At 35.8% G+C, this 12,656-nt stretch overlaps 1 protein-coding gene across 15 annotated transcripts in view; it reads left to right on the top strand.

Annotated features, from left to right (window-relative positions):
• The window catches only part of MPDZ (multiple PDZ domain crumbs cell polarity complex component), a 154,516-nt gene extending 151,373 nt beyond the window's left edge, over nucleotides 1–3,143 (top strand). For all 15 annotated transcript variants that reach the window (XM_074330403.2, XM_074330401.2, XM_074330394.2 and 12 more), the window contains one exon: nucleotides 1,078–3,143. In XM_074330403.2, the coding sequence (XP_074186504.2) occupies nucleotides 1,078–1,224 (147 nt within the window). In that variant the 3' untranslated portion in view covers nucleotides 1,225–3,143. The remainder of the gene's footprint in view (nucleotides 1–1,077) is intronic.
• Nucleotides 3,144–12,656: the final 9,513 nt, after the last annotated feature.

The following is a 12,656-nucleotide window of genomic DNA, read 5'->3' as shown; positions in this document are numbered from 1 at the left end:
TGCAAAGCAATAAAACTTACATAAAACCTATTAAAAGATTTGATACAAGGGCTTGAGATTGGTGCTATGGTCCTGTAAAGTGCCTACCAAGGGCAGTTTCATTTTATTGTTTTGAAAAAATATATTATTTTTAACCAATTTAAAGTGCTAAATCTATAGCAATCAAGCTATAAGCTTAATTTATGAGATTTTCAACAGCCATTGGTATGTCCAAAAATACAAACAGCATTTGCCAGTGAATAGAAGAGTCATGCAGTCCTTTTCTTCAGCCTTGGAACAATTTATTTAAGGCATGCTAGTTAGAACATATTTTAAGAATTTCATCATTATGGATTCCTCATTAACTTTCCCATATTTTAATCTTATATTTAATTGCATAATTGCCTACCATAAGCATGCTTTAAGATGGGGTTCTTTTTTAAACAGCAATGTCTGTGTTTAATCTTAATCGTTTAAGGCCCGTGAAAAATACGGAAGACTCCATCTACCCTTGGGAAGTAAAGAACCAACAAGCTTGAGCTGCCTTTTTAAAACCACAGAAAGAAATAGAAGTAAAATTAGGAGGATGTGTGCCTTGTCCTGCCCTAGTCAACTGCATGTGGGCTGTATGCTTCTGCATACCTTTGGGTTCCACGGCCCTCATGCCCTCTCCTGTGAAACTGCTTTTGTTCCTACCTAATCCATTATTTTCTTCCTATAGGTCTTCTTTAAAGGAAAAAAACAAACAAAAAAAATACTGGATTCTTTGAAATCATCCCTACTAGGCAAATTCCCAAATAGTGTTTATTAATTTGAGTTCCTACCTGCTGTGCCGAACAGCCAAAAAAAAACATCCAACTCATCTATCGACTGCTAAATTCTCTCTCAGATAAGAATTTCAGTGCTCAAACCATTTGGGAGAAAGGCCTCCTTTGTGTATGTTCACCATTGCTTAATGGCTGTAGCTCACCCATGGAGCATTGAGAGTAATGTGTGTGTGCATACATAGCAATTTAAATTCTTGTTCAGTTCTTTTCTGTTGTATAGCTGTGAGGCAGTAGTTTTTGAGAAGTAAACAAGCCTACTTTATGATTTCAGGGAGCAGCCTCCGAAGATGGGCGTTTAAAGAGGGGTGATCAGATCATTGCCGTCAATGGGCAGAGTCTAGAAGGGGTGACCCATGAAGAAGCCGTTGCCATCCTCAAGCGGACAAAAGGCACTGTCACTTTGATGGTTCTTTCCTGAAGTGGCAGCCAGAATTGAGCCAACTCAACCCCTCACTTACATCCCACACTGTAAAGAGAATGGAACTGGTCTTTTTGATCACTTTTCCCATGCTGTGTTCATCGTGCTCTTCAAAACTGTAGGGAAAAGTTATCATTTAAATTTGTTTCTCTCATATGGAAATGATTTTCTTACAACCTAGCATCATTTTTTCCTTTCTCCTTGTGTATTGTGAACATAAACTCAACAGTAGGACTTAAATCCAGTCTGTCCTCATGAAGATAGCTGACATTTTATCATGGGGCAAAAGTTATTATGTGCTAAACTGGTTAGTAGAGGAAGAAAAAAATAATTCCGAAGCTAACCTAAGAGAAATGGCTTCGGTACACTAGGGTGAAAAATGAAAATATAAAATAAAAGATAAAAACCTCGAGTTTTATAAAAACACCTTCTTTTCTCAGTCTACCTTCTCTTCCCTATTTCTAACAAAAAAGCAAAAAAAAAAAAAAAAAAAAAAATTCTGTTGAAAATCTTTAAAAATACTGTTTTTAAAATTTTGAATATTATAAAAAAATTGCAACTCCCCACCTTTAATATATATTAAAGGTGGGGAGTTGCAATTTTATATATATGTATTTGCAAATATATGTAGTTGCAAATATACATATATATGTATTTTCCTCCTAAAATGATAGTCTAAGATTGAATAAAGAGCAAATATCTAAAGCAATGTCTCTACCTTTGCAAAGAAAATGTTGAATGCACATCTCGATGTTCATTTTCATTTTTGACCTGTTACAAAATATTTCCATGTTTCTATAAGTAAAATGACGATGCTGCGCTCATTGACTGTTGTTTCTCTAGAAAGCAGCCGTGCTAACCATGGAGAAACATAGAAACCTCTCAGAATCTTTAGTGCTGGTTTTAACTGATACAACACTAAAAATGTGTTAGCGCGCTGTACAATTGGTTTTCAGTTAGTATTAATCTTAATGACAGAGAAAAAAGCAATGTGTTAGTAATTATTTTGGTTGTATGCCACTAGAAAATTGATAGAAAAATTAAGGGGATTAACATAACTTCATTTCATTGCCTTATATTAACATCTTATAATACAATAGTTTAAGACTAAGGGAAACAGATGGAGCTGTTTATTGAGACAACTGGTGAGGAATTATCATGTGTTCATTCCCATTTTAGAGCGTGAAACTCCTACATTAGAATATATAAAGTCACTTTAAATATTATCTATATTTGTAACAGAAGTAGTGTACAGATATTTTATTACACCGCTTTTGTGTAAATGCAGATTTGAAGTGAATAAATAAGAAGTTTCATGGTGCACGAATAAAGAAGCAGACGTATATTTTTGTTTGTTTTTTCTTCTGGGGAAAAGCTTTATTACATTGTTCAAGATTTATAATTTAAAATTGTTTTATGTTTAATTGAACATATGGTGTCCATAGTTACAATTACAGGAACTTTGGACATTGTTAGGAAAAGCTCAATATTTTTTACATCCAGAATTTTTACTAATGCTAAAGATTCGTGTAGACTACTCGTGGAACAGAGGAAGATAAACAGCATTGTAGAAAATGAAGTGTCCTGCCTGTATACATTTTTCAGAGATGCCATTAATGCAGTGATATTTTAACTTGCTCTTTAGGTTTGTCAAGAGCTGAAGTCTGTTCAGATGGAAAATCTTAATGAAAATTGTTTATATTAACAAATATGAAATGTCTAATTTGAAAACTGAATAAGGAATTGGAGAGCCTTTGTTCTACTGGTTCTGCCCCTAATTAGCTAATGAACATGTGCATTCCCTCTGGTTCATCACCTCTGTAAAATGATAGGTTATTTTATCTCAAATCTTGTATCTCATTCTAAAATATAAGAATTCTGTGATTCTTGGTTACGTGAAATAAATGAACAAAACTACACATTGTGACAATTCGGGCAATACTGTCCTTCACCGCTCACTGTAAACCCAGGTACTTGATGGAACATAATTTATTTTAGTATCCCAGTGACACATCTGGCTTCTTAGTCTTCACTTAATGGTCCGTCGTGAGGATATGCCAAGTAGGCTACTGGAAGCTGCGCTACCCTCTTGTGCAAGTTTTAACCAACAAGAGATTTTTGTGGAAGTTAACCAACCAAATTACAGTTGGAGTAAATATGTGGCAATACCCCAAGAAGAACAGCTGGATGGATACCAGTACTAGCCTGAATAGCATCCCCCCAAAATTCATGTCCACCAAGAACCTCTGAACATGACCTATGGAAATAGGGTCTTTGCAGATGTAATAGTTAAGCTGAGTTGAGGTCATACTAGACTATGGTGGGCCCTAAATCCTTAAAAGGAGGCCATGTAAAGACGAAGGAAAGAAAACAAAACAAAAACAAACACCAAAGAACTTAAGGGGACACCAGAAGCTGGTAGAAGCAAGGAAGGATTTTTATCTAAGATCTTTAGATGGAATGTGGTCCTGTTTCTACCTTGATTTCTTCTGGCCTCCAGAACTACAGAACTATGAAAGAATGAATTTGTGTTGCTATAAGCCATCTAGTTTGTGGCATTTTGTTATGAAGCCCTGGGAAACTAATACAGTATCTTAACTTTTTAAATCCTTAGCTATTATTATGTGTGGCTCTATACATGTTTGTTGAACATATGAATGATTAAAATACAGTAATGATTCATTTCATACTATTACCTTGTTTAGGTAGCTAGCTGCAGCCTTCATACTTAATGCACAAAACAAACAGTGGGAATGCTATTGTAGGGATATAAAAACACTTGGGAAAAGCTCTCCTCCTGAATTGCTATTAATTAACAAAATTAGAGAACATGAAGGGAGGGGAAAAAAGATTGAGAGGAAAGGAATATAGATTCATCACCCTTGGAGAGAAGTGCCTGAAATGTATAATGTATGCTTCATATATATATATATTTTTTTTTTCTTCTTTTTTTCCTGGAAATGTAAGAGTTCTATGTGCTAAAGAAAGGAGATGTTTGAGTAAAGAGTTTGAATAGATAAGCATTATAATTTTAATGTCATGTACAACTCAAGACTGTGGATTGACCATAATTGGTGCACTATAATTGACTGTACTATTAAATCACACTGGAGAAGACCACACACTTCTGATGTTCTTTGTGACTCCTTCAAAAGGATGATGATGGTAATAAACTGTTTTAACTTCAGCTCTGGCTGATATGTAACAGCAGGAGTAGCAATGACGTGTGTAGCAAGTTAGAATTTATGCATTAGAACAAGATTGAATTGGAAGCATTAAAAGATTAAAATTCATGAAAGATAAGACAGCAAAAGGAGAGGGTTTTTTTGTTTGTTTCGTTTTTGAGAATCTTGATAAAGCAGATTTTGATTGATTTGAAGAAGCAAAGGAAGCTCTTCCTGGCTTTGAGATACACTACTGTACTAAGCGGCCTTGGATCTGCATTGTCTGAGAATGACTGCCACACAATGATTTAGAGCCTTTCTTCAGATCTCTTGTCAGAGAATGGGGAAGTTGAAAGGATGCCTGCAGGGAGGAGTCAATAGGCTTTTCTTTCTTTTCCTTTTCTTTTTTTTTTTTGGTAGAGGTGTGGGAATGTCAAAACTATCATCACCTGCTTTCAGCAGCCCTGGTGTGTTGTTTCATGTCAGTGACGAGTATTCTGGAATGCATTTGATTTGTGGAAAGATGGTCCTCAACTTTGTCTACTAGGAATTAATGTTCAACTTTACCCCTTTCTAAAGGGTGAGATTGGCCTCTGTTACCTCAAGAGGGAAAAAAAAAATGTTGGCAGGAAGAAAATTTCTAAATGAAAGAACATGAAAACAAATCATAGCAAATGTTCATAAAGTAATTTTTGTATACTTCACATTGCAGCTTCTCTTTCCCTTCAGAATACAGGCATTCCATATTGTCTATTTTGATGTAAATTATAAAATAATTACGTTACATTATTTGTCTAAGAAATGTATTTATCAGTCTAGTACTGAAGTTCAGTAGTAGACCCTTAAAAATAATTCTGTCAAGAAGGAGGGAAAGTCTGTGGTTATGGTCTCAGAGTTCTCTCACTGGAAATGTTTCTTGAGGTTTCCAAAAGTACTATCAAAAGGTCACTTTAGACGGCTTTGAAGAGGGAGCTTGTATCTGTTCATTTAACCTGGACATTTTTTCAGAAGGTTGTGTCATTTGCAAATACTTGATCCTTTCTTCATAGCTCCCCCACTCTCCTCCTCTGTATGTGCGTATTTTCAGAAACAGATACAGTAATCCTTGGAAAGCATACTTTTTCTTCTTTTGTTGTCAGTGTACTAGATACTAAGATTTTTCACTTGAGTTTACCTTGAAATATTTGGCATTCAATGCTCCACTTCCCTAAATTTCATTAACCTAAACATACCTTATTCCATTCAGTAAAACTGACAAATTCGCCTTGCTTTGGAAAATTAAGGGAGATATCTGTATATAAGCCATTGATACCGTGTATAGGATAAGCTATCAAGAAATGATAGTAGTTGTCCATGTTATATCCTAGAAGACATAGAGTAATGTAAATTCAATAGTTTTATTTAATAGCCTTCAATTTTCATTTTTGTATGATCATGTCTTTTTCTTGTGAAGTTAGGTCAAATCAATTTATACCAAAATTTCAGTTGTTTTGCATACAACATTCGTGATGTTTTCCATATCCTCACATTGCTCTACTATTATTAAAATTTTTTCTTTAAAGTACATGAACTTTTAACTTAAATATGCTTAAAAGAGGGATTATACCTCACTATTTTAAATGGAAAAACAATATCATTTGCCAGAAGTATAAAGTAACTAGGAGCAGCAGCCATGTTATTAAATTCTATCAGGATACTATTGCCTAACCAGGATCAGAACTCGACTCCTGCTCTCCTCATTAGAAAGGGAGAATGAACGGCAAATGTTAGAATGGTGTTAATGACTCAGTGTAGACTTATCCCTGGACTCAAAGGGAATAAAATAAAGCATCTTTTTTATTATGTGATTCAGCATTTTCTAGTGCCTTGTCAATGCCACCTAAAACAATGGTCTCAGGATATACTGGTTTTTTTTTGGAAAAACCCTTACTACACCAAAATCAGAAAGGTTTTATTTATTGACTTCCTTTTTAAAAATCTGAGTGCAAGCCAGTCAATTTCTGTTCTTAAAAGTGTTCTTAGTTAATGAGGTTGTTTAAGATTTTGTTTATAAGGCTTTCACTAAAACCAGAATTGGGTCATCACCTTCGATGCTTTAGTTTTGGCAATCTGAGTTTGAAATAAAGGACAAATGACATAAATTAATGGAGTAAAATTAATGTTGTGGTAATATTAAATAAAGCTAATGCCTCTTGCACCTGGAGGAGGCTATGCAGATGGCAGGCATACCTAATTATGCACCCTGCTGCTTTCAGTGTACTGATAAAAATCTCTCAGCGGAGTATAAAATATGTTCATTCACTGGCCTCAGACAAGTTTGCATAAGGTAGCACACGCAGCCTAATGTACTTTTTACGGAAGAAACCATAATTCTGTAAGTTCGATGAAATAATTAAATATTTACCTGATTTTTAAAGGAAGTCATTGTTACAATCATGGTCTTTGTTTTTTTTCTGTGACTATTAAAATATATGCCTGCCCCATTAGAAAAAGATTATTCTTAAACCGATCAGGAAGTACTTAAGTTTACATTTTTACTTACTTTTTAATTTTTACACATTAGTTAAAAAGATAAATTAATAGAATGCTAAATAAGTTAATTTGATTTCTCACTCTACGTACAAACTAGACCAGTTATTGCTCAGGTATTTATAAACTTGTTCAACGCTTTAAGAAATAGCTACTGTAAAAAATGTTCCTATAATTAGCATGTAGAAATATGTTTTTGCTATACATATTTCAGAGATGTACCTGAATTTGTTTTACTTTTTTAATTTTTCAATTACAGTTGACATACAATATTATATTAGTTTCACATGTACAACATAGTGATTAGACATTAATATAACTTATGAAGCAATCACCCCAATAAATCTAGTTCTCACCTGACACCATACATAGTTATGACAATATTGACTATATGCTACACTTCATAGCTTCATGATTATTTTGTAACTACCAATTTGTACTTCTTAATCCCTTCCCCTTTTTCACCCACTCCCTCAACCCCCCTCCCAGCTGGCAACCATCAAAATATTCTCTATCAGTTTGTTTCTGTTTTGTTTGTTTGTTTTGTTCTTTAGATTCCACATGTAAGTGAAATTATATGGCATTTGTGTTTCTCTGACTTAACACCTAGAGGGAATGGTGCTGAGTGGTGTTAAGTCAGAAAAACAAATAATGGCTGGCTAATATTCCATTGTATATGTGGACCTTCTCTTCTTTATCCATTTATCCATTAATGGGCACCCAGGTTGCCTCAATACCTCGGCTGTTGTAAATAATGCTGCAATGAACACAAGGATGTATATATCCCTTCAAAGTAGCATTTTGGGTTTCTTCAAACAAATGCCCAGAAGTGACATTCCTGGGTCCTTGTCTCTTATTGTAGGCTTTCCTTTAAAGTCTATTTTATCTGGTATAAGAATTGTTACCCCAACTTTTTTTTCCCCTGCCTTTTATGAAATATCTTTTTCTGTTTTTTACTTAGAATCTGTGTGTGACTCTTGATCTGAAATAAGTCTCTTATAGGCAACATATGTGAGGGTCTTATTTTCTTACCCATTCAACCACCATATCTTTTCATTGGGACATTTAATCCACTTCCATAGCAAGTAATTGTTGATAGATACATAGTTATTGCCATATTTTTACTCATTTTTTTTACCTTTCTCTTCCTCTTAACATTTCTTGAAATGCTGTTTTGGTGGTGATGAACGCCTTTAGTTTTTTTGCTGTTGTTTGTTTGTTTTCTTTTTCTAGCTCTTTCTCTTTCAATTCTTAATGATAGTTTTGTTGGGTAATCTTCGTTATAGCTCCTTGCTTTTCATGACTTTGAATATATCCTACCAGTACTTCTGGCTTGCAAAGTTTGTTGAGAAATCAGCTGACAGCCTTATGGAAGCTCCCTTGTAGGTAACTAACTGCCTTTCTCTTGCTGCTTTTAAGATTCTCTCTGGTATTTTAATTATGAAATGTCTTGGTGTGGACTTCTTTGGGTTCATCTTGTTTGGGACTCTATGCACTTCCTGGACTTGTCTATTTTCTTCACCAGGTTAGTTTTCGATCATTATTTCTTCACCTTTTCAGTTCCTAGTTTTCTTTTCTCTTGATACCCCAATGATGCAAATGTTGGTAGACTTGATGTTATCGTAGAAACCCCTTAAACTATCCTCATTTTTTTTGGATTTTTTGTTTTGTTTTGGTTGGATGTTTTCTACTTTATCTTTTAAATCACTGATTGTATCTTCTGCTTCATCTAATCTGTTGAGTCTCTCTAATCTTTAGTTACTGTATTCTTCATTTCTGATCAGTTCTTTTTTGTGTTTTCTAGCTCCATGTTTATGTTTCCTATTTCTTTGTTGAAGTTCTCCCTGAGATTTTTGAGCATCCTTATAACCAGTGTTTGGAACTCTGTGTCTGGTAGATTACTTGTCTCCATTTTGTTTAATTATTTTCCTGGAGCTTTGTTCTGTTGTTTTGTTTGGGACATGTTTCTTTGTCTTCCTATTTAGGTGCCTCCTTATGTTTGTTTCTATGTAGGGCTGCTATGTCTCTTGGTCTTATGTAGTAGGTGTGCTGTGGGGCTCAATTGCACAGTTTTCCTGGTCACCCGAGCCAGGTGCTCCAGGTGTGTCCGTTGTGTGAGCTGTGTGTGCCCTCCTGATGTAGTGGACCCTTGGTTGCTGTTTGCATGTCAATGGGAGAAATTGACCTTCAGGCCGATTGGTTATGAGGACTGACCATGACTATAGTGGAAGAGGTGTGCAGTCACTGAGCCTACAGAGCATGATTTATTTGATCAGGGCTCTAGTGCCTACCCAGTCAGCCCTTGGGTGTGTTGTTCATGGAGTCAGCTGGGTGGTGCTCCAGCTTGGGTCCAGAGCCAGTCACCAGGTGTGCCAGTTCTGTGGCCTCCTGGGAGGGGCCCCACTGGAGGTCAAGTTTAGCCACAGCCTGTGCCCTGGCACAGGCCACCTAGCATGAGCCACAAAGCAATCCGTAAATGGCAGCCATCTGTGCCTGGCTTGCAGGTGCCTGGGAAAGGACAAACGATGAGCCAAGACTGACTGCTGCTAGTGTCAGACTTGGGTCTGCTCAGGAAGAGTTAAGGTGCTCACCAAGGCCAGATGCTGCTTGTTCAGGGTTTGTGAGCCGTTGAAAGATTTTAGGAAAGTCCGCATCATGAGCCAAGGCCATTTGTATGGAAGAGCCATTGGAAGCAGTTTGGGTGGTTCCTCAAGTTGGACTCGGTGAGGTCTCAGGGTATCTGCAGCACACAGTGAAAGGTGTTAACCAGGTTGTTGGAGACTCAGATATGTTGCATTTCTGTTGCTGCAAGCCAGGAGGCATGCAGAAATAATTGATTCTGCCAGCACTATTATCTTGGAGAAAGCTGCCCCTCCAGCCCTCTCCTTGAAGCCAGACAGTTGAGTTCCCCCAGTATGTCCCTGCCCCAGCACTGGAGTTCAGAACAAGTTAGTCGTCAACAAGTAAGTTCATGCACATGCTCTTTATGAGAAGCAACTGGGACTTCAGCAGCCCTCCATCTCACTCAGCTACAGTCTCCACTAGTTTTCAAAGCAAGAAGTTGTGGGGACTTGTCCCAGCACTGGGACCCTGAGCTGGGGAGCCCAGTCTGGGGCTGGGATTCCTTGCTTATGAGTGGGGGATCTCTGCAGTCGAGATATCCCTCCCGATTTTTAACTGCCACACACACATTCCACATCTCTCTCCCTCCTACCAGTCTAGACATGTCTTCTGTATGTCATTAGTTGTAGGACTTCTGTTCAGCTAGACTTGAAGCAATTCTCAATGATGGTTGTTCTGTAGTTTAATTGTAATTTCAATGTGGTTGTGAGAAGATTCAAGCCCAGTGTTCACCTACTCCTCCATCGTGACCAGAAAACAAATATCACTGAATTTTTTAAAACTTAGTATAAGTTCTCTTCATTTAAGAAATGTGAATTTTTATGAACTTTGTTTTTTGCAGTTGGATATATGTGCTGTTAAAGCACAATGAGCAACTTTTAGTTTTAGCTTGAGAATGATTTTTAAATGTTTTGATAATATTTATTATATGCAATTTATTTTCCTTAGGTTTATATTTGTTACATTGTAAAAACAAAGGATAAGTAAAATAATTCTTTTTCAGAAATAGTTCCCATCAAAATAGAAGATCTGGTGCCAGGTGTTCATTTTACAATAAAGGATGGTGGCTCTTTTTTATTTTTTATTTTTTATGTGATTTTTTTTTTTTTTAAAGGTAAGAAGCATATATAAATTTTTTATCTTTTACTGTTTTATTTCAGGGTTAATAAGTAAAGGGCTTACATGTTTAAAATTTACATTTGCAATTTTTATTGCTATTTGGATAACTATAACTAGGAATTATTTTTATCCCATCCATTTACATTTATTTGTAAGGACCTGACTAACAATATTCTATTCAGTAATTGATTTTTTTCTAAAGCTTTTCCTTTCTGTGCATTACAGGTATTTATGCAATAAAGTCATCAGTGTCTCAACACATATTTTGACTGCCTTGCATGAATGTAAGTCATAGCTGATGTCTTATGCTGAAAGAACTCTAGATTTATCTGAAATATAGTATAAAGAACATGGGCTTCTGAGTCTCAGGGCTTGGGTTCATACTCTGGCTTGCTTCCTGACTGGAAGGCAGCTGACCTCTCTGATCCTCTACCTCCTTGACTGTAAAACGGGATTGAGAACATCTTCCTCACCGCTCTATTAGTATCAAATGAGATTAAGTATCTGCACTTGGTGGTACTGGATAAATGGTAGAAATATTGTTATAATATTTCCAAAGTCATTGTAACTTAACAGCTATGATGGTACATATAGTGGAATTGTGGGGGTCATCTGGAGTAGAGTGGGCTAGCCCTACTATTAATTTATGTCCTGACTTTAAAAGTAAACGTGTAAAATACCCTCTTTCTCATTCTAGAGATTTCCTCATAATTTCTACTAGAATGGAAAGCAAAAGCAAAAAGGATCCCAGGAGATGGAGAACTGCAGTCTTGGTTGGTGAAGTGAATGTGCCACTCCTTAATTTTTAAATAAGATGTGTTTGGGATGGGAGTTACTAAACCTAATGAGTGTTTTTATCATCAATCTAAGCCCCATCCATTACACAGTAAACCAAGTATCTAATTTTAAAGGTAAATGGGAAATTGGATAATATCCATCACTCATATTAGGATAAATAAATTTTATTTTCATCTTCCTTTTTAAATGCATTCCCTCTTCAGAAGGTAGGGAACAAAGAAGAAATTAGCTTGGTAGATTAAACAATCTTCTGGAAGGAAGTTGGTGAGATTAGGCTGTCTGGCAGAACTCCTTTCTTCCATATTACATATTATTTCTCAAGTGATTCATACTAAATAAGTTGGGGAAATGGAGGAGAGATTGTAAGTACTACTAGTGGTTGGTTGTTTAAAAACTAAAAACATTTTTTCCTAAGGAATCAAGGAAAGGGAATTTACTTTTAAAGAGGATTTCTGTGAAGTGATGCTCACATTTGACAATAAAATAAGCTTCAAGGTCCTTGAAGACCTGGCTCTGAAAGTTCATTCATTTGAAGATTTCAGTTAGGGTTGGGAGGATAGAAAATTCTATTTGCTTTTCTTTGGGTGTAATGAATGGTGATGCTCTTTGAACTGGAGAGAAGACAACTAGAACATGTAAGCCTAATTGTAGGTTTGTTTATTGGATGGCGTCACCTTATGAATCACTCTTAATCCCCACTTGCTAATAAAATATTTCATGGATATGTATAAAAGAAATCATACTTTTCAATGACCCAAATATTGGAAACTAGCAAAGGGCCAAGAATCATCCTTAAACATTTAAAGAATTGAGATCCCAAAGAATGGATGGGTTTTATAACTACCAGTGCATTATTGATCACTTGCAGATAGATACACTCCTGCGAAAGTTGTGATGGAAAGTCCTAACATGTGAAAATCTTTGGTAAATGTGCCCTTATGACCATGGATCATTTTGTGTATATGTGTGTGTGTTGTGCTCATCATATGTTGCTACTTAGAGAGCTTTCCTATTGTTCAACTTTCAAATGAAAAAAAGAAAAAATTATTAAAAGCACCTTAACTTTCTATATGGTGATTCTGAATACTGGAGAGACTAGAAATTTAACTACTAAGGAATTTGAATGGGATTATTGAAAATGTTCCAAATTTGAAGGAGGAAGTAAAAAGGGATTGAAGCAATAAATCTCTCCTTTACTAC

Source organism: Rhinolophus sinicus, chromosome 16, assembly GCF_057876585.1.
Source record: "Rhinolophus sinicus isolate RSI-liver-muscle chromosome 16, RSI-T2T, whole genome shotgun sequence".
Taxonomy (NCBI): Eukaryota; Metazoa; Chordata; class Mammalia; order Chiroptera; family Rhinolophidae; genus Rhinolophus; species Rhinolophus sinicus.
The sequence above is the reverse complement of the archived record's forward strand: the minus strand, read 5'-3'. Positions and strand labels throughout refer to the sequence as shown.